The sequence below is a fragment of the Mytilus edulis genome, chromosome 7, assembly GCF_963676685.1.
Source record: "Mytilus edulis chromosome 7, xbMytEdul2.2, whole genome shotgun sequence".
Taxonomy (NCBI): Eukaryota; Metazoa; Mollusca; class Bivalvia; order Mytilida; family Mytilidae; genus Mytilus; species Mytilus edulis.
Genome location: NC_092350.1, coordinates 32,230,674 through 32,254,408, shown reverse-complemented (window position 1 = coordinate 32,254,408; position 23,735 = coordinate 32,230,674). Strand labels below are relative to the sequence as shown.

Below are 23,735 nucleotides of genomic sequence, written 5' to 3'. Positions count from 1 at the left end.
ATCAACTTGAACTACTACACACTTCTCAGCTTTAGAACTCTGCGTGAGTACGGACTCACTGGCGCTTTTCAGTAGAATAAGTGTTGGGTGTCCATAATAGGCATTGGCAAATATTCCATGGATCCGGACTCACTGGAGCTTTAAGAATGAGTGTTGTCACTTGTGTGTCCATCGGCAAATATAGAGTTTTGGATTTCATTGGGGCTCACTTAGAACTGAGTGGTGAGTGTCCATTGGCAAATATTCCATAAACACCAAGGCACCTGAAGAAAAATAAGACTGTTTTAAAAAAATTGTGGCAAAAGGATAGTTTATTTTTGAGCAAATTTCGATCATATTTTGGTCAATCCGTAACATGCCCTTTTATATCTATGTTATACTATAAAAAATATTTCATTGTAGGAAAACACGTGGACTTGGACTTTTTTGTTATCTTTTTCGTTCTGTCATTGTGGATAGTTGTAGCAATATCAATCGATGATACCTCCTTTTTTCTGTTTTCGTCATTAATTACCACTTTTTTGGGCGACTGTTCTATAAATAATAATTCATCTGTGTATGTATATATATATTTCATGATATAAATATTCCTAAGAGTCCAATTTGTTTTTGTTAATAGTCGTCTTGAACAATAGTTTTCTATCCAGAATAACTGTTCAGTATCAACTCAATTTTAATTGTTTTTAATTAACGAATACCCTTTTGGATACCTCACTAGTCTGGACCAAGTGGATATCCAGATACCACGTGGTAGACTGAACCCCAAACATGGACATTAATGACATCAGTGTCCAATGTCGGGGTTCGTGAGAAATCGATCGAAAATCTTATGTAAATATTGGCTTTTGATTGAGAGGTCTGCGTTCCATTTAATGGGTGGGCGATGAAAATTTATTGATTGAATTCATATATTTTGTTTAATAGGTAGTTAATTTGATGAATGGTAATCGTCTTCCCCCAAACGAAGCCCAAAATTAACATAATTCATTGATGCGCATGAGCCCTGCGCAGGTGCCCGCCGTCAAAGAAGACCCTGGACCAATCGATATCGAGTCAGAACACAAGCGAGAAGAGAAAATGGCCACAACTCTTTGAACCCGCAGTTGCAAATTACACTATAAATTACGAACTTGAACAAAATTGCACTTCTTAAAGCATAATATTTGTAAGTATTCACACATATTTCTGTCGTCTTTTGTTGTAAATGCATGCAAACGGCTGGACCCTTGAACCTGTGTTAAATTTGGCAAAAATGCTTTGTGTTTATCCGCCATATTTCCGGAGAAAATGTGGGGCAAATTATGTGAAATTTAAATTATTTCAATTTTGTCCATATTATTAGATGCCAATAACAACTTTGATAAATATTAGCTATCCGAAATACATATTTAGTATTATTATTGTAATTCAAGGTTGTTATACCAAAAGTTGAAGAAAAGGGGGAGTGAAAAACTTCACTAATTTGTTTGGCATTCGTGTCTTTGCTTTATATTAAAGACTCTTTCCCATTGCTTTATAAGACTCTTTACCATTATGACAGATAATGAATGTACTGCCCAATTTTCCTAATTATCTTGTGAATTGTAGTTTTTCTGTGATCCCAAGCCCGACCAAGGGGAGATTCCGAACAGCTGAGATAATTTACATGTATTCATTTTTTCATAAAAAGTTAACGATTTTGAGGTCATTAGTAGAATGAAAAATTCGGGAAATATTCCCGAATTTTTTTATTTTTTTTATTGATGTTTCTACCGTAATTGGGGACAAAGTCCCCATATTAACCTCTAGCCCTACAGCCAAGGCCAGTGACATTTTACTGCAAATTCCCTAACCAAAATAAAAATCCAATTTTACCATAACTTTGTTTCAATTCAAATTCCGTTTTGTTTTCCATTATTCTATTTACAGTTAAATTTTTTTTTTTTACCATTCCAATTCCATTAGATATTTGTTGATTTGGTGAATTAAAATGAGATAAACAATGCTTGTAGAGGGTGGTAAAGGGGGGTACTGAACTTGGAAACACGTGAAATAATAATTGTAAAACGTTGCATGAATAATAAAAATCTGTAAAAGATAAAGCATGAGAAAAAAAATCATAAATAATAAGGAAAAAGTACCAGATGTTATTACTCAGCCATTCTTGGAGATCATGCAGCCATTATCAATGGACAAGTAATACACTGTGTGCAAGAAATGCAAATTGCGGTTTGTCACAAATTCTGTGATAAGTAAACCGTCGAATTTTTATTTATTTATGCAATGACATAGTGTCAGGAAATATCTGTGAATAGTAGCCAAACACAAGAACCGATGAACACATTGGTACAAAAATTACTGGATTAAAGAAATTGACACAAGCATGAACTTGTTTATGACTGTATATTCAGTTCAAAAAGTTGACAAACATACACATTTTGTTATGGCATTTAAGCTCTTAGATATACATTTTTACCCATGGATGTCGTTTTTTGTTTATAAACAGTAAACACCCTCTGTCATAATACCCCCAATAGTGTCATTTACCTTCTTCTTTGTTAACATAAAAAAGAAGATGTGGTATGATTGCCAATGAGACAACTCTCAACAAGAGACCAAAATGACAGAAATTAACAACTGCCTAGTTGTTAATTTCTGTCATTTTGAAATAATTGATGGTTTCCCCTAACCCGACCGGGTCATTTTTTAACAGCTGGGTAATTTAGTTTTTTTGTAAAATGCCTAATGTTTGTACCCTAAAATATACATATGTACATTACACTAATTCGGTCAATAAAAATTATATAAAATCTACAAGAAATCCGTAAAAGCAGTTCGAAATAATTGAGTCTTGATTTGCAACCATTCCAAGTTGAATGAGGGATGTGTGACAGAGATGTTGTTAACTTTGGGAACAACTTCATTGAATTCCAATGCATAGATAATCAGGCATGGTTAAGAAAAAAAAAAGCCTGCCTGCAGGGTCTTTTAAATTTTCTTATGTTAGGGGAAACCAACAATTAAATTTCCCTGGCCCTATAGGTCACCCGGTATGGCCTTGTAATTTTATTTGTTCCTTGCATAAGTTAATAAAGAACCAACCCTATTATTTTCCACACTGTTTTGAGTAGTCCTATAACATATGACTTAGCATTCTTATTAAATTTTTATTGTTTTTATACTGATATTTTCACTTCTTAATTTTTTTTGAATGCATGTTTTGAGTTGACATTTTATTCTGTACTCATAACACTTGTGTTGCATATCAATGCATTTGCTTCATTTTATGGGGACTACACATCATTGCTTAGAAAGCAAAATAAATTTGGTGTAGGTAGCCCAACTGCTGTTTTTATGCCCCACCTACGATAGTAGAGGGGCATTATGTTTTTTGGTCTGTGCGTCCGTTTGTCCGTCCGTTCGTCCGTCTGTCCCGCTTCAGGTTAAAGTTTTTGGTCAAGGTAGTTTTTGATGAAGTTGACTAGAATAGTACTGTCCTTTAGCAAATTGTTGTAATAAATTCCATCAAAATATTGTTTACGGTATATTTGGCTTTCAAAAACATATATGTTAGGCAATTTTAACAAACCTTGCAAAATCAAGTTTTCTTGTTTCTTGCTTACAGTCCAGCAATTTTAATGTTGCAGTAAAATACCACCAACAAGTCAGTTCTGAAAATGGGGAAAACATGATTTGTATTTCAACAACTATCAGGTCCTTAACACTTGGATTAAGATTTTTTTTTAAATCAGGATGCAACATTGAGAGATTTTTATACTAAAGATTGAGGGCAACAAACACTTCTCTCTGGAGCTTCTTTCGTGAAATGTGATGAGACATAGAAGCTCACTTTGCCCAGTGTGATGACCCTTGAATGGTAGTTTCAGATTTGATGGACTTTATTCTTGAATGGTCGAATGTGAATACTTTATTTTCTACATTTATTTTTAGAAAGCATCAAAGATGAATCAATACCAGAAGGTTTATATGAACCAGATACATTCCAGTTCTTTACTGGGACAGTTAGCACAGATGTGGAAAAGTCAGATGTTATGTGATGCACTGATTAGGACAGGAAATGTCACCACAAAGGTAGGCTAGTAAATGTAGTTAATGTATTATAAACTGAAAAATACTGGAAATAAATCTTTGCAAATATATGAAATTTGGGCTTACCCTTACAATATTACATTGAAGATGTACAAAATTACAAAAACAAATCATCATGTATAAAGGGCTAAACGCTTATTAAATTGTCATTTAAAATAAGTTGGTTCACAGTAAATATGTTCTAAACAAAAGATGTCTATTTAATCCATATATACATTATGACTTATAAAAAATTCACGAGAGAAAATCTCAAGATTTAGAAACCACTAAAAAGTACATTGCCACGTCCTAAAGTAATTACATGGCCTAAAACACACAACAAAAGCTCAAACTCTTCAAGTTCATGTCATTTTCAGAACCTCTTTTTGCATAATTCTTTGAAATGTCAAAATTGCTACATAGTCGTATACAATGTACAAGGTAAAATAATAAATGATGTCTATACAAGACCAAGAAATCTAAGAAATATTATCATCCTTAATCATATGCAGTCTTCACTATTAAGTTTTAATGTTACAGACTTGTATTAATACTATTGGCCTGTTGTAGAAATTTTTGCTGGCCCGATAGTATGTTTGACCAAGCATGAAAACTGTGAACAGTCTGTTTTTGTTTGTCACTTCTGAAAATTTGTATATGAATGCCAGGAGATAAGTGATAATGTTACCAACAAAAAAAAACCAAAGACATCTAGAGATAAACATATATATCTATTTAATTTTTAACAGATAAGTGTAATGTAAAGACTGCAATTACATAAATGTTCCCATCTTTCAGGCACACAGAGTTGTCTTGGTAGCTGCTTGTCCTATGTTACAGTCCATGGACAATGCCTCTGTTGGTTCACATCTGGAAGTGCGTCTGGCAGCAGATATTAAACAAGAGGCTGTCAATTCATTCTTACAGTACTTATATGAAGGATTTATGATGTTAAGTGAAGAAAATTGTAAAGATGTGGAAAAAGTAGCTAGACTTTTACAAGTAGACAGTGTAACAAAGTGCTGTATAGACTTCTATAATTGTCTTCAAAAGAAAACAGGTGTGCCTGTATATTCCAACACACAATATAAATACTCATCAGCAGATCTCTTGGAATTCCGTCATGTACGAACGACAGACCTTCAGAAGACACTCCATGAAAGAATGATGAAACGAGCAGCTGCTGATTCAGTGAGACCAACAAGTCCAAGTGGCAAACGCCAAAGAATGCAACAACAAAGACCACCAAGTCCCAACATTGATCTTGCCATGTTTGGTCAGAAAGCTGACGATACTCTCAGCATGACTCATAGTTACATGGGCAATACTGGCAATCAAGCAGCAGGTGAACCATGGGAAAGGGTACCTAGAATTGGTGCAATCCATAGTCAACGCCCATCTCACCCAAAGCCAGGTGTAATTGAGATTGTGGAAGATAGTCTGGAAATCCTACAAACACAGCCTCCAGACAAGGACGGCAATAAGTCAGCTCCTCCCATTATACAGAAGAGCATGGCTATCTCAGTATCTAGTCAAGTCAATTCATCACAAGATGTTCATGTCGTAAACGTGAACGACTCATCATCTCATCCTACTGCTGCTGGTGACGGCCCCATCATGAGTACAGGTAGAGACTCGATCACTGTCAGTCCATTAACAGTCATGCCAGGAACATCATCATTATCGTCTTCATCGGCATCATCACCATTAACCAAAGATCCACACAAATCCACTATGGATAAAGATATGTCAGACAAACACATATATGCCAAAAAATTACAGTCATCATTAGACCATCAGTCCAGCACCCCTCAGAGAGGTCTGTTCCCTGTGTCTATGTCACCAGCTAATATGTCTCCCATCAATCAAGTCAAGAAATCATTTGCCGCAGGAAGTGCTTCCCAAGCTGCCTCTATGTCACAATCACACGATTCACCCGCCAAAAGAACATCCACCTCAGCAGGAAATGAAATTGAGAGGCCACAATCTTCAGATCAAGGCAAAGATTTGGGGTTTGTATATTACATGTGATAAACATCTACTTTAGAAATATAATTCACTATTACATGTACATACAAGTTCCCAAGCATTTACGACATCACACACATGTCTGGATAAAGGTCAAACATGATAAAATCTTTAATTTAGTCGTTTCAAGTTCGCAATTATTTCTGTTCGTAAAAAAATTTTCATTCAGACAATGTATGCTCAAAATAAGTGGATGAATAAATAAAAGAATATGTGGTATGAGTGCCTATGAGACCACTCTTAATCCAAGTCACAATTTGTATTTCGTTTACCGTTATAGGTCAAAATACAGCCTTCAACACAGAGCCTTAACTCATACCGAACAGCAAGCTATAAAGGGCACCAAAAATACAATTTCTCTTTCATATTGCTTAAATTGGACAATTATAGTGACACATTGCAACCAAGAAAAATGCATTTTTTTGTCCTTAAATAAATGGTTGATTAATGTTTATTAAATAATTATCAGTAATTAATGTTAAATGTTTTACATTGTAGGACAAAAAATAAAGTGGATGACAGGTCTGCATCCAACAGTACAGATATGGCACCTGATTTAAGTATTGTTAAAGTAGAACCGACAGGTGAAGCTGGTTTAGACATGTATGTTGATGTACCGGAAGAGAGTATGATGCAGGCACAACAAAGAGAACAAAGGGAACATGATGATGAAAGTGATCTGGAATTGGAAGAAGCCTCAGGCGATTGGTCAAGGGATGAAATGTCAAACGAAGCAGCTGGTGGTGACCAGAATAACTCCTGGTATATAGGACAGTTCAAAGGTAGGTCTTCTTTAATATTGTCCTGATTATAACCCAACATTGTTGAGATAATTATACCGAAGAAAAAACTCAATTCTATATGATTTAGGAATGAGACATAGTTGTAAGGTATTTTTGAGTCGGCATTGTTGGGTTATTGTGTGGATCCCTCAAGATGGCATAATTGAGTCATTTTTACTGCAGGCACAATACAAATTACTGATATAAGTGAGGTCCAGGATCTAAAAATCATTTATGATCAGTTCTTTCTTTTTCAAATAAAAAAAATCATAGATTTGGACTTCATTTTCATAATGCCTTATTGTTGAAAAAAAAAATTTGGATATAAACAATGCTGTCAAAATTGAAAGTTTTATTTCGGTGACATTCTTTCCCAGATAATAAGTAATATGGATAAGTTTAATATCCTGCTTTGTACAAGACCAAGCCTGATTTTAAATTTGCTAGATTTTATGGTAATAACAGTTTACAAAAAGTGCTAAACTTCCCTTTATAAGGTTTCCTGGTTAACAATTTTATTTTAACAAAGCACATTTTATATTGAATATCAAAAGGTGTGAAACGGCTATATCCATGTTTTCCCTGATTGAATTAATAACAATAATTATTTCAACAAACTTAAAATTTTATTCCAAAAAAGATAGGTTCGAATTCTATTACTGGTGATTTCCTCAGTAAATGAAGAATTATTCTTGTATTGATTGATGCAAATACAGTATTAAACTTTTTTATGGTCACATTTTTTTATTTATTTAATAAATCATCTTTAACAATTTATTATTAAAGTAAGTTAGATATTAATGAGAAATTGTAACACCTGTGTATTAATACATTTGTAGCTTTAACAATGTAAATAAAGTTTACTTGATGCTGGGGTAATCTAGAAATATATAGGAGGATATCATTTTGGTCTGAAAACGAAATTTTGATAATGACAGCAGAATTTATAAATTTAAGTAGCCTGATAGAATTGGGTTGTGGATGAAGAAGATTCTGCAGATAACTAAATATCAGTGTTGAAATTGCTTTTAAGAAATATTCTGCAGGAAACTGCAGGCCTCGCGCTATTGACCAAGTCAAGTGTGGGCTTTATATCTTCAAATTATTTTAGTTTGCTCTTTTGCTAACAGCTTAAAGTAATTTATAGATCCAAAAAGCCAGAAAAACTGAGCATTTTAAATAAAGATTTTTCATGACATTTCACTGATTGTTTCACACACTATATATATATATGTCATTTTATGCAACCGCAAAAATTAATGGTTCAATATTCCCACTTTGGTATGAATAGATATGACAGAAATTTTTTAGTAACACTTGATCATGGGTAGGCAGCAATTGAGAGAAGAACATTTAAAAGAATCTTTTTCATCTACAATCATAAATGCAACATATTTTAGGGATCCACACTTCTTCTTAAAATAGATACAAATTTGATCACTACTGTATATAAATAAAATTAATGATCATGATGATGGAGAAATTTTTTCAACAATATTTAAATGTACATGTCTCGCCTTCAAATATATTCAAATTCACTTGGCATATTGAAAGAGTCAACTGAAAAAATACAGAACTTATAATTTATAAGTTATTTATTTATTAAAAATATTTATCAAAAAACTTAACAGAAATGAATTTCTCCTTTTAACATTGCTATGACACCCTTAACATTATAGATATGTTTATTGATAAAATGTAGTGTTTTATGATATATAACAAAAGACAGGTTATACTATAGTACTATTTAGTGTGTGTGTATATACATTTATACACATGTTTCTTGTGGTGTATAAGACATAAAGCTGTAAAACTAGCTTATTCTGAGAGTATAAATACAAACCTTGGAACAGAAATCAAAATGAAGTCAATAATATGCATGGTGTCAAAGTTGAACTGGAAGCATGTCAAAAATTAAATTTGTAATCTGGTGCAGCAGTTGCTTTGTTGGACAGAAGTTGTACAATTTTTGAATTATTTTTAATGAGGGAATAATATCTTGAATGCTTTTTATTTAAATGTTGAATTTTAGTCTTTTCCAGCATTGAAAGTTTTATGAAAGAAATTTTAGGACCACTTAGAACTGCTCAAACCAGATTATAAAGTGTGATGTCATAGCAATGAGAATGTGTTCTCATTTTAATATGTAGGTCAATGTGACCTGATTATGCTGATATAAGAAATTGGAAGATGATGAAATCAGCTTCCAGTCTCTGATATACTAATAGACAAACAAATTGTTTGTGACAATTTTATATTTATTTGAAACAAAAAGGTATCTTGTATATAGATCATTGTAGAGAAACAAAACGCTTCCATAAAATTCATTTGTGTCTGTACTTTGCAAGTTTGGGGGTCTCGAGCAGGAAACACTCGAAGAAATTTGTAAAATAATGAACTGGAGACTACTAACTGACATAAGAGTTTGACTGAAATTAGATTTTACTTTAGTATTCAAATTTGGTAAAAAAGAAATTATTTCAAAACGTGACTGAAAGTAAATTTCGTGTCGTTTCAGATGACATGAGCAGCTTGCAAAGTACAGTTTTTATGGGACAGAATTTCGATTATACTGTTGCACAGAATCTTGAGCAATTACATCCAACCTCAATTGATTCAAAAACAGACAATACTAAATCAGTTGTCTGCTTCAATTATGACGAAATACTTCTTAAAGGCAGGGATGACCCATTCTCTGATATTCCAAGAGAACATTACATATCACTTACAACACTTATAGACCTTCATAAACAAAGTTTAGGACCTGGAAATTTTGCTAAAAATGTTTCAGAGAAACTTTTTCCAGAATTATTTGGACCTGATTTGTTAAGAATTTATTACTCCTATAATGGAGGTGGACGTTGCGATAAGAAAGAACTAGATCCCTTTAGAAAAGCTTACCTAAAAAAATATGTGACTTTTTTTCATCCAGAACTTGAAAGCACACACTTATGGAAAGAGAGTGCTGTTTCTAAAATAAATGAGAATTTGCGACGTCCAACTAAACAAAAACGTGTATAAACATTAATGATAAGTTTCCTACCAGTAAGTATTAAAATTAGAAATCTAAATTACCCAATAGTGATATTCTGATTTTTAAATTCTTTCCTTAAGCATCTCCACCCATTCGAACAGAGGTGATAACTTGCAAAACTGAAAATGAGGATACACAGAGGATCTTAAATATGCCACATCCCGTTGTATTGACATCAACACAGCCAGTTCTGGTAACGGAAAGTTTTGGCGGAAATAAGAATTCAGGAAGATCCTTTCTATTCACTAATGAGTTTTTAGAAGAATTGGATATCAAGTTTTCAGATATTGAGCCTCCTTACAGAATTTCAAATGCTGAACTTTTAGCTGAATTTAATAAATCTAATAGCCCAGGAAATTTTGCCAAGCATTTGTTAGAGAAACTATTCCCAGAACTTTTTACAGATGAACACCTTTGTCGTTTCTATTCATATTATGGGGGAGGCAGGCAGCTCAAATTTGCCCTTAATTCCTATGGTCTTGGCTGTTTATATCGATATGTCATTCATTTTTACCCAGAAGTTTCAAATCCCATAGCATGGAAGAAGTTCGTTGTTAAAAATATTAATAGTGCTCTAAGAAGATCTGAAAATCTTAAAAGTGAAGATGTGATAGAGATAAATTAGTTTAAATGACACCTTGCAAATTACATTCCAATTTAAAATACGTTGAAGTTATTTAACACTTGTGTCCTTTTTTTTTTCTCTATAATTTTTTTTTGTGTTCATAACAGAAGTTTGAAATGAGTCTTGTATATAAGTTAGAAATTAATACGTTGTTGCCAAAAAAAAATGCAAATTTACTTCTTGTATTGTTTAAATTAAAATGATCACATCAAGATACCTTTTTGTTTATTGTGCATCTGTATATATATTGATGAATTAAAAAAGGAGAATTTTACCTGAGAAAAGCTGGAGAAAGGAGATCATATGGATTAAAAGCATTACCTTCTTAAATCTGCCAGAGTTATCTTTCTTTGTTCACACATTTGAGTTCTGGAATTTTATGCAAAATACTTATTTTTAATGAAGACAGTGACACACACATATATAATTCAAATCATCCTTGTTTTCAATACTGATGAACATGTTGGTATAAAAATTAAGTAAATTGTAATGGTTATTAAAACTTGAAACAAAAACCTGGCAGAGTTGTGAAGGCAATGCTAAACAGGTAGGTCCACACACACCAAACAAAAGTCCCAGAAAAATAATAAAACTGAAGAATGGAATCAATAATAGACATTGAAAAATTATTGAATACTGATTCATATATTTGAATTGACTTGATCATTGAAGGTTTTGAATCGTGGAGTTATAAACTTGTAGAGAGCTAAACAATTGACTGGAATGTTTGATTTTGGTTGAAATAGTCTTAATCGTGGAATTGTAGTTTTCTTGTTTTGATCAGTGATGTATGATTTATTAGTGGGAATGGAAGTTGTATTCTTGCTTTGACTTTGATTGAAGTAATCCATCGTTTGTTAAATTGATGGTAGAAATTACGCACTAATAAAAAAAGTTTCAGAAATTTTAAATAAACTAAAAGAAATGGAAGATAAAAAAGGTTGAAACATTATATTGGAAAAAAATATGAATTCTATGTTTCATGTTAAAAAAAAAGAAAGAAAAATATTGAAGCCGTGTTTAAAAAAATATAAACGAAGAATCATAAAACCTTAGAATATTATAAAATTACAAATGGGTGATCATTTTGTTGTGTGCTGTTGCAGGTCTCCATGGTAACAGACACAACAAAATTGATCCACTCCGATACAAGATGATGAGATCCCAAGATAGAGACACCATATTGGTAGAAGAAGACTATGGAGATTTACAATATTATGTTGAGGATGCTATTCCTGTGAAAGTGTTAAACTTTGAACATAGGCCTGACTGTGTTGAACCTGAAGAGGAACACATAATACAAGAAATATTAACCAATGCGGTTTCTCGTCAAAACTTTGCTTGGAGACTTGTTAGGCACTATTTTACTGATCCTGAATTGAAAGATCACAATTGTTTTGGTCGGAGAGGCAAAATGCCACTTATCACTGATAAATTAGAAAAGGTTGAGAGCATTGTTTTTGCCTATTACCCTGTGGCTGATCCTGCGTTATATCCTCAAGCGTGGCGAGAGTGTGTGGTCGCTATTGACAAGGGCATTAGAAATTCATTCTCTGACTATGGTTACATTAAAGCGGACGAAAGAAAGTGTCGATCAAGTTACAATATTATAATATAAAATTCCTTAATGACTGGAAATTTAAATTGAAACTATTTTGATGGTTTTGTGAAACTATCAATGCATATGCATTAGCACTAGATATGTCCAGAATTGAATGTAATAATTGAATGTCAAAAAAAGATATCAAGGGATGTAATTGAATGATGCAATTTCTGAATGGAATATGTTCTTCTTGCTCTGTGCTTCCGTATTTGCATATAGTGGTCAAATTCATTATTATAAATTCTTAAAAAGCTGTAAAGAGTCGTTTCTTAGTTCAAAATGAATAGTTGTGATGTTTGTTTTAGCTTGTTTTTAAATAATTTATATTAAAAGATGAAAAGATGAAAATGCATTGATATTCTTGGGTTTTATTGGAAAAGGCTTGTTACAAATATTGATTGAGTTACTTCCCTTTGAACACTTAGTTATTTAAGGTTGATATGCAGTTGCCGAGTTGATTCTCATGTTTGTCCCATTCAGTCAGAATACAAAATTGAGAAGTCTAAATTTCATGTTCAATTTCAGTTAATGGAGGCTGTAAAATGATTCCCCAAGGCCCAAACTATAAGTCTTGCAGAGGAAATTATACACATTATTTGAAAAACTAAACATTGTAATTTGATTTGAAATCTAGTTGTTATTAAGTTTTGCAGGGTTGACAATTGATTTTGCAAACAAGCAGTCTTGCAATGTTATTTGAAAATCAAGTCTGATCAATGTTTTCTACAATGTACAGGATTCAAACTTGCAGGTAGATGTTATTTTTGATTGAATTGGCTGTGCACATAAATGGACCTGTTTGCAATGGATTTGACCTTTAAACCAGAGGGAAATTATAGTGATGGAATGAATTATTTCTCTTGTAGTAAACCTGACATAGATATGATCACCAATCACATAAAACACCAATACACCAAACAGTACATTGATACACTAATACAGTGGGCATGTTTAAATTGATAATATAAATTGCATGTTGTTTGTGTTTATATTTTTAAATATTGCCTAAGTGTTCTATTCCTCCTGGTTTCACTAAAACTATTGAGAACACCTTGGCACTATTTAGGTACAAAATAGCCATTGAAAAGCAGCATAACGTGTTGCTATAGCTACTGAACAATAAAGAGAGGCTGTGTTTATTTCAAATTCCAAATTCTTTTCAATAAATGTTTTAGTGATACCTTGAGAAAGATTTATAAATTTCTTTTTGCACGAAACTTTTAATTGTGAACGTAATAGTAAAGCTAACACTAGCCTCTCTTTATTCTTTCAGCTCCCAAACAGCCAGTTTTAAAAACAAAGCCTATGCCTGCCTGTGCTAAAGCTAAGAAGTATCCAGGTTGGAAGGAAGAACCGTCTGAAGACCCAAATGATCAAGAAATAGAGTTTATGCCAGGTCACAAATTAGTTCACATCACTGGCCATAAACGAGCTTGCGCATATTGTAATATACTCCGTCTTAAGACAAAATCGGGATGGGCTATAAAATCTTACTATAAATGTGAGGCTTGCGATGTATGTCTTTGTAAAGGAAAGAAAGACTGTTTTGTAAGGTATCATGAATTAAGAATGGAACAACCAGATTTGTCACCAAAGATGTTGCTGAAAACTTTAAAGGAAGCAACTGCTAGTCAAACACCAAAAAAACCTCGTAAAAGTGCCAAAGTAGATGACCCAGGGGCTAAAACTGCAATATATGAAGAATTTACCTCAATGATGACACAGGCTATTGCTGATCAACTTCAGGCGTATGGGGGAATGTTGGACCCAGATGACAGTGGTCAACAGAGTCTGGATCAGAGTCGTGGATCTGACCAGCAGTCACATATAACTGTCTCACCACATAACACAAATGGTCCCAGTCCACCTGAAACTGCAAATGAAAAAAATAGAATTCACATGGAACCTCTGAAAAATGAACAAGGAATCTTGCCAAAAACTACAGATGATAAACCAAACCCTAATGAAGAACAAACTTACTCACCTAATAACCAACAAGAATACTTGTTGTAATATGTTGTTATTGAAACAAATTTTAATGTGTTCAGCTAAATCATAGACAAAAGAGGGCATTTCATTGAAAACATACTTAATGTAGGAATAGGTTTTAAATGGCTCAGTCCTTTAACAAAAGATTTCAATATTCCTATTTCTGAAAATGTTTTTGCCACATTGATCAAATTTTGACTGACATAATAATTTATGAAATGCTCCATGTTTTACATATTATGTGCCAAGTATATTATTTTTTTAATCTTCCATATTTATTATTTTGACATGTTTTTCTGATAAATGATACAGGTAAATTCTGAAGGCATTATCACAATTATAATTTATTCTGTTTGTAATTTTGAGTTTTCTACGTTTTACCATTTATGATACTCTTTTTATTGAGAAAAAAATAAGAACACTTTAAAGTTATCTTCTCATGCTTTTCTACCTTGCTTGTGACAACACTTAGTATAAAAGTAAAGATAGATCAGGTCTTAAATCTTCGTTGTTGATTTCAAATTTTTAAAATAGTAAAAAAAAAAATATCATATTTTGAAAAAATTACAACAGTTTTGAAAACCTTCAATTTAAAAACAAAAAATATTTGAGTAATTAATGTTAAACAAAATTGAGATGTTATGCTTTAGTCTGGGAAGCACTTGTTTTCCAATGGGTAGTTAATGCATACATGTGTACCAAGTACAAAATGTGGGATTGAAGATTTTAAAAATTTTTTGACAAAGCTTGAAGAAATATATTCATTACTATCTTCAAATTTCAATAACAAGGCTTTGTTTATGTTTCTTTTCTTATATAATAATATTTAATTGTAGAACTTGCATGTGTTTTGTGTATTCACTATACTTTAAAAAGGTGTTAATAATTATCATGACTAAAGATGCATGAAAATGTATTGGAAATCCCTCTTTCCCTATTTATGCCCCTTTTGTTTTGTTTTGTGTTTGAAAATACTCATTTTGTTTGCTAATGTTGTTTTATAATGTACATGTTTTTTAAAAGTTAAGATTTGATTGTATTATCTGCAAAGCAGTGTCGATCCATATTGATCATCTAATTTGGTTACCAAACTTTGTAATAACACATCTTCAAAAATAAGGGAGGTAACTTGTTTACCTTTGTCTGTTCATTTATGGCACATAAGTGACAGCTTAATATGGATATGCAATAATGTGATTCAATTCAGTTCTCTAATATTAAACTTGTTTTGGAAATATTATATCTTGAAATGTTATCCACTTGTTTGAAATTTCTGTAACTATTTCAATTGAAGTATGAGCAGAAGCTTACAGTTCATCTTTTGATTCTGTTATGTGACAGAACAAACAAAATCTTTACAGATTCTCAACATAAGAAAAGTTAAGCCATTTCAACACTTTGTAAAATTGGATGTTCTTTCTCAAATCTCTTCATATGGAACATAAAAATGTTAATAATTGATTATGTATGGCAGATTAGGTATATTTGACCCTTGTTTTCATTTTATTACTGCTAATTTAATATACATCAAACTCAGGAAGAAAAGCTTTTGTATCTTTACAACCTCTGAAACTAAACAGCTCTTTAGACACAAAGCCAGCTAATTTTTTGTTCAGGGTAACTTTTTTACCTTAAGAAGATATGAAAATGAATTAAAAAAATGTAATAATCTCATGTAATTTTCAAAGTAATTAATATGCATTGTAAGTGATGAGCATTCTTTATTTGTTTTTACAAAAATAACAATCCCTTATGGTTGATATTCTAAAATTATCTTATATGAAAGAAATCTCTTAATACATTGATCTGAATTTGGATAATTAAAAAAACAACTGATGTGAGGATTACATGTACCTCCTACCAGACTTTATTCATACACCAAATATGTAACAAAGCTTTGATTGTAAAGTATTCTATTTCGTTTACTTCTTTTGATGTCCAAATTAAACAATCTCAAGTTAATTTAAGTTGTAACATTGAATTATGGAAAGTTTCAGGGACAGCAAATTTTTGCAATTTTTACAGTGTCTGTTATTAGTTAATGGCCTGAAACAAGACACTTGGATATTTATTTAGAACAAAACAGAAATCCTTTTTTATATGCATGTTATCGTCTTTGTGCTATATTTATTTATGTATCTTTGTTTAGATATGTCAGTGTTGGTATTTTAGAATAAAATGTTGAATTATTTTAATTGTCAATTTTATTGATACCAATCACTCTGAACATAGAAAAAATGCTTTAAACTATTTGCAAAAATATATTGTACTGAAGAGAAAAAAAAACACCTTTAAAACCTTGATGTAATTTCTGGAGTAGCCGTTATCAATCAGACACATACCGGTACATACAAAAAACTAAATGTTATGGTCATAATTATTTAATTTTAAAACAACAAAGAGATATAGGGGACTGAGTGATATAAGTAGCGGAGGTTCTGTATTTCTTAAGTCTTGTCAACACTGAGGTTCTGAGTTTGAATCCTGCCCAACTCAATTTGAATTGACTAGAATTGTCAGTTTTCCTATTGAAGGTCATTGGTTCTCTCTGCACACTCTGGCTTCCCTTCCTCCTCTTTTAAAAACATGGCTGCCATAAAATAGCACAATAGTTTGGAAAGTGGCATTAAACGACAATCAATCAATCTAAATCAAAATTTAAAAGGATGGTAAAATAAATTTAAGACTAGAAATATGTTCAAAGTTGACGTTACATCAGTGCTGAATCATTCATATTTTACTACAGGAAAGTGTGTTTTGTTTTTATTTGAATATTTCATTGATTCTTGCTTTCAAATTTCATCTGGGAAATATTGATTTTGTTTAATACTGGGGTTTACAGTCCAATACATTGTAAGGTTTTAGTTACAACACCAGACTCGCATTCCTGGATATATGATATTTATTGATAGTGAGCATTTTACCAAGTTGAATGGCTTTAATGAATTGCCGAAGGTTTGTAAGTTCTGGTTCCCTACATTGTAAATTTCATTTCTTGCAGGGTACCAGGGCAAAGAACGATCTTCTTTTGGACACAAGTTTACACAGGAACTACATGAAAGTATTTCCAATGAATTTGAAAAAAAATCCCATGGTTATGAACATGATCAGCCAGTTGAGTGGTCTCTACAAAAAAGTCAAAATTTACCATATCTGATGGGGACTAGTGAACTTGAAGGTCAAGATGTGTCAGAAAGTCTACCATTTATTGTCACTGATAAAAATCTTGCTTCTGAACAGGGTGGGAGAAATGTCGAAAAGCATAAATATCATTGTCTTGTGTATAATGCTGATTCAAAGGCCAAATACTGTGTATACTGTAAAATCATGGGAAATAGAACCAGCTGTGGTTGGAATGTGAGATCTTATTACTGTTGTGACGCATGTAATGTGCCACTGTGTAGTGGAAAACGGGACTGTTACAATGATTATCATAACATGTTAAAGAAAACACAACCAGACTTGTCATGGCTGTGCTCTGATCTCAGACCAGTTAAAAAATGAATTACAAATCGAATTGAATGAATTTTTAGGCTTTGTTACTCAGCAAGGATACTTCTGTTTTTATAGCAAATAGAATAATCATAAAGAGCTTCAGCTTGATGCTGATTAGTAATAAAAATATATCTATGTATAAACTTCTAGAGTTGAATACTATGTTGATCAGTAAATATCTGAATTTTATACTGTTTAGTTGCAGTCATGTTATTGCAGTATAATACCCCACATCTGGGTTAATTCATACTTCAAGACATCAACTTATCCCTTGATAAAGTCCCACTTTATCATGTGGCTTTGATGTATCTTAATTTATTAAAATATTGCCACTTTTTTATTTGTTCAAACTAATTCTTTTCCTATGCATCAGATTCAACAATCAGACTGTACCTATAGCTATGTTAGCTTGGCACTACAAAATTCTTTAGATTTCTATGCAAATATGCACCCAAATTAACTCTAAAACATTGGTTTATATCTTATTCACAACTTTTTAAAATAAACTTCCAAGAGGTTAGAGTTGCAGGGGCGGATCCAGCCATTTTAAAAAGGGGGGTTCCAAACCCAGGACAAAGGGGGAGAGTCCAACTATATGTCCCACTTCAAATGCATTGATCGGCCAAAAAAAGGGGGGTTCCAACCCTCGGAACCCCCCCTGGATCCGCTAATGAGTTGACATTGTATAGACTCTTGTTTAAGACTATATATTGTCTTTGAGGTGTCTTTTGGTTATTTTCTTCAATCTGTTGTGAAAGTCATGTCAACCTTTTGGGACGCTTTTCTAACTGAGCAGAACAGTCATTGCTTACTTTGAAAGAAATTTGCTTTTTATGAAGCTTACTTAATAGTGTTTTCTGCAATGGGATTGGGGATAGTTTCAAAGAGAGGGGTTAAAATGAATCTGCCAACTACAAAAGCTTTCTTTGTATTAAAACTGACCAATGTACTGGATTAGTGAATGCATTTTATGTTACACTAAAGAGAATGTTTAATATATATGTCTCTACACTCTAATGATACACATGCATATAAGAGATCTTTCAAAAGGACCTTGTTGGCAGATTCAGAATAATTCTTTCTCTTTGTTTTCAGGCGGCCAAGTTTCTTCTAATCTTCGTGACATGCTCACATGCCAACTTCCTGCAGACAGTTATGGTTTACAGTCGCACAGTTCACCTGTTTACAAATCAAAATGGGAGGCATTGGGCCATTTACTGGTCAGATGCGATAAAAAGCTTTGTTTCATGTGCCAGGCTCATAAACGAAAAACTAGGGCAGGCTGGTTTGTGTACACTCGGAAGAAATGCGAAAAGTGTAACATTCCATTGTGTAAACAGGGGATGGGTTTCAATTGCTATGAAATGTTTCACCAGCTGTATTTTCATGAGGATGGAAGCCCAAAGCCGTCCCTAGTCCAAAGTTCTGGAGTTCACAGAATTTCAGCAAGTTCAGTTAGGCCTAGCAATCAGATGACACCTGATAAGCAAACATCTTTGATATATTCAACATTTCAAGTTCCTCATAGTACACCAAACCCACTAGAAGGTGGTAAAAATACAAGACTATTTTCTGATCTTTCACCTTTACCTCACCAGTATGGTCGACAAGTTGAGAGAAATGTTATTAATGAACGATATTTTGATGAGGATTTCACTAGACATATGGAACATATAGTTTCTAATGTGATACCTGTTCAAGGAAATTATAATACTGATAAAAGAGATGATGATATTGAACAACAAAGATCTGATATACTTTCATTTGAAAACACGAAAACAATTAACCTGAATGAAAATAACAAGTAGAGATATGAACCTTTCTAACTTTCAAAGAGTCATATTCTGAAAAAAATACTTGGGGTAGTACATTTTGTTATAGAGTGCCAAATAAAAATAATTGTTTTAAGCTCTTTTTTCTTTCTCTATACAATAAAACGGAATTCAAGACATGGATATTTGATAATATATAGAAATAGTTGAAATCTTTACACAAATTACTTTTTGGCAAACAGCCCAGAAATGTTTTGTACAGGATATTAAATTCATTTATAAATAACTTGTTTAAAAATTGTGAGACAATTTCTTGGACTGGGCTGTAGAACTTATGGTTTTCTTCAAGACTATTCAAATCTTTGGTTTCAAGTAATGATATTTGAGCATGCAAGCTGTAGGCATGATATGTTTTGTTGACTCAGTAGTTTTGAATTGGTATTTGCTGCATGTGTAGAAAAGAAGCTATTTTACTTTTGTCATTTGATACAGAGTTAATTAGTATTAAAAACATATACAAAAGATTTATAGCTTGGTAGTCAATGAAATTGACGTTTAAGTGAAAAAACTCTGGAAGACAGCAATTCAGATGAATGTGTATAATGCTGTATATATTGTACGATTCAATATTAAGTGCTCAGTGGCTTATTTTATCTTTCATACTTAGTCGAGCATGCACACATGTAATCTATGTTTTCAGGTGGCATACAGATACCAAAAGAATCAAATTGGTCATCAGTGCAGCCTCAACTTGGACAAGTGGTGCCATCCAAAGTGGTTGTCAATGATCCTTCCTTTTGGTCAATTCCTTTGAAATCTTTTATGGGGAGTAAACAGGAAGATTTTACTGGTTCCCTGAATAATTTTACTCTGCTGCCACAATCAACTGAAGATTATAAAATTCCAGCCGAAATAATTTTACATGCGCTGAATACGTGTGAGCTCCAAAGGCATAAATTTGCAGTTGCAATTTTTCGCCAGATTATATCTATTGGTGAAGCTCATGGTCGCAATATCACTGGAAAAGTCTTTGTACCAAATGTTATTAAGGGTAAAATTTCTCCAGTTAAACTTCAGGCCATTCAATTTGTCTGTAGACAGTATTACCCATCAAAGTGTGGAGAGGAGGAAAAAGATTGGAAAATTGTTGTTTCTGCCTTACATAAAGCATTGTGGACAGTGGAAAAATTCGTTCAAAATTTCTTAGATATCAGTCCTATTGCCAACATGCAAGGGATGGCGTAAAATACATTGGTCTGACAATGTACTTACTGTAATGACTTAATTGATATATATGTGATTGTAAATGTCAGTACATGCTGTTAAAAATGTGATTCATCACTGAAAATCAGGAGATTTTATGTTGAAAACATTGTCTTTGATCTTCCAGACTTTTGGTTGAACAGGTTTTGCATCATTGATATGTCTAGTTCTTTGGATAAAAGTGTTGGCATTATTGTAAGCTCTACATTTTTTGTTGAACAGTGATTCATTATTGATACTAGCCTTTAGATATTAGATGGAATGACAATTTAATGATCCATCTATTATGGAGAATTCTACCTGAAGATCTATAGACATCGAGAAAATAAAGATCCATCTTGAAAACAGATATTTCAGCAGTGTTGATTTTATTGGTGTTGCCTAGAAAAATTGAGTGCTGGAATTTGAAACATAGTTTGAAATCTTATTTTCCAAAAATTTGTTTAATTTACATTGCTTTGTTGACACACTTACACTTTTTTTTTACCTATTATAGAATAAGAAAAAGAACATATGGTGGTACGACAGTGAAACTTGAAATTGGATTTTTTTTTTTAAGTTGAAATAGATGTATGATACAGATTTTAATATGCACTATGCATGTTTCTGAAATAACCTTCATCAAGTAAAACATGTAAAACCAATAGTTGATATAAGCAAAAAACCAATACTGCCAAGGTTATAGAAGTATAAGGTCCCAAAAAAGTGACAGGAAGAATAACCCCAAAATGCCTGTCAATTTTGGCCGCTGGAGTTACAACTGTTAAAACAATTTCATTTTTTTAAAGCAGCAGACTAAAGGATTTTGACTTTGTTTCTTTTTTAATTTAAAATTTTAATAAATAATTTACGTGGAAAACATTTTGTTTTCAGATGAAATGCAGTCTTATGTTCCAATGAGGTTTCTACACTCCCAGATAAAGCAACTAGACTTTGGACGAGAACAGTTTGAACCAGATCATACCAGTCAATCAAATTTGGCACAACCTTATGTATTGGATGATTATAGAAATTATAAATTAGAAACAAAATTAAATAAGCCATCACTTGCATGCAAATCACAAAGTCAAAGAAAAGGCAAAGTCAAAATCCTTGATCCAAAATTTTGGGATCTTCCATTAATAACATTGATTGGAAATCAACCAGAAGAATTAAATTACAATATGAACAATTTTGTATGTTTGTCAACACCAGCAGAGCCATTTATTATCTCTGATGATACATTGTCTCTTGCCATGACAAGTAGTATGTCACACTGGCATAGGTTTGCCACCACCGTGTTCCGTCATATCTGTACTATAGGAGATATATATCATGGAAATGTTTCTGGAAAATTCTTCAGAGCTCATTCTGCATCTGTTGTCAACAGGAAAATTAGTCCATTAAAAATGAATGCGTTAGAACAAATTTGTTTTGAGTATTTTCCGAGCTCTCCCAATGATAGAGATAAAGATTGGAAAATCATTGTGACTGCTTTACACAAAGCTGTTTGGTATGGAAGAAAATACATTCGAAATTTATTGGATATAAGTGCTATAGAAGATTGTCTTCAATGATTTAACTATCAATATCCCATGTGTCATAGGCTCTGATTTAACTATTGATATCCCATGTGTCATAGGCTCTGATTTAACTATCGATATCCCATGTGTCATAGGCTCTGATTTAACTATTGATATCCCATGTTTTATAGGCTCTTCAGTGCATGTACTTCAGCTCTCGGTTATATATTCCTACAATAACTGTCAAGAAACTACAATTATAAAGCAGCTTGAAAATAACTGAAATAATGCAAAAATATATAATTTGTACAACCTATAACATTCATACCTAATATAATGTTAAAGATGATCAATTCTTGCATCATCAGTGACAAATTATAATCAGTCTTAAAAAATGAAGTCAAAAAGATCTGAATGTCTTTTCTAAGGAATAAAAATCTACATCCAAAACGAATAACCTGAACAAATAAGTAACAAAACTTAAAAAAACCAAACACTTAATAAGCATGACCACTGACTGGAAGTCATAGAAGTGAGTTGCATCATTATTATATAAGCTGTGCATTTGTATAAATTCTCTTCATCTACATTATTTATTTATCCTTGAATGACTATGATTGTTGTCTTATAGATACTTTGTCTGTTTACATCTAAATAAATATTGTGTTTGTTTACCCCCTGGATATATATATTATATATATATATACAACTGGTCTAAACATCAATCCAACAATGTTAGATCTGTAAATTTGCTTAGACGTATATATATGGTTCTGTTTGTTTACATCTTTTGAAGACTTGAAAAGTTTTTTTGTTTATTTTTTTCTTCCATGTAAATTTTGTTGTTGTCTTGTAGGTTCTACTTCCAAACATTTTTGGAAAAAAATGGTTTATTGTTTTGTATTTACCTGAATCGATACAATCATACTTGTAAGGTCGATTTCGTTGAGGTTTCCAGAGGTTTCATATGCATCATAATTTTTTCATTATAGTTCAACATGTCAAATAAGTGCAGATATTGTCTAAAGTTTCAATTCAAATTACTGTTTTTGCAATAGTTCTAGATGATTAGTTAGTCAACCTGTACGGTGTACCCTTTCTGGTATTGTGAAATCACACACACGTTATCATTTATAATGTGAGAAGTAAAACTTCTTTGCATTTGACTTTGTTTTAAAAGGATAGAAGTAAATGTGGGGTTGGGGGTTTACAGAAACACAAAAACAAAACAGCCAGAACCTAGAAAATGAATATATTAGCAAATACTCATTGTAGATCTGCTATATATATTAATTTTATACCGTTAAATGCCAAAACTCAGTGACTATCCTGCTGGATTGTTTGGTTGCACTATACTTTCTTGAAGTAAATTTTACTTTTCATTTTTCTGCTGCATGATGATGGAGGGACTTAATAATAGTCACTGTCCATTCAACCATGCGTTAAGTTTATAGTGAAAGCAGAATTATCAAATGTCAAAGACATAATCACATTACCAAAGAATCATATTCTATCTATCTTGTTTTGATATATTTTCTAATGTTGGTAAATGGGAAGTTTGGTTTTGTTTCCAG

The 23,735-nt window shown here is 32.4% G+C and overlaps 1 protein-coding gene across 14 annotated transcripts in view; it reads left to right on the top strand.

Moving 5' to 3' along the window:
* The first annotated feature begins 738 nt into the window (after positions 1-738).
* Positions 739-23,735, top strand: part of LOC139482639 (uncharacterized) — a 79,244-nt gene continuing 56,247 nt past the window's right edge. For 9 of the 14 annotated variants that reach the window (XR_011654891.1, XM_071266588.1, XM_071266587.1 and 6 more), the window contains exons 1-4: positions 765-1,165; positions 3,931-4,071; positions 4,867-6,080; positions 6,595-6,878. Coding sequence is in view for 13 of the 14 variants with exons in the window: in XM_071266588.1 (XP_071122689.1) it covers positions 3,943-4,071; positions 4,867-6,080; positions 6,595-6,878 (1,627 nt within the window). In the remaining variant the exon portion in view is untranslated. Of the gene's footprint in view, positions 1,166-3,930; positions 4,072-4,866; positions 6,081-6,594; positions 6,879-13,413; positions 16,320-21,532; positions 22,833-23,735 lie in introns of those variants that run through there. The other 5 variants (XM_071266584.1, XM_071266585.1, XM_071266580.1 and 2 more) reach the window with 5 other exon arrangements.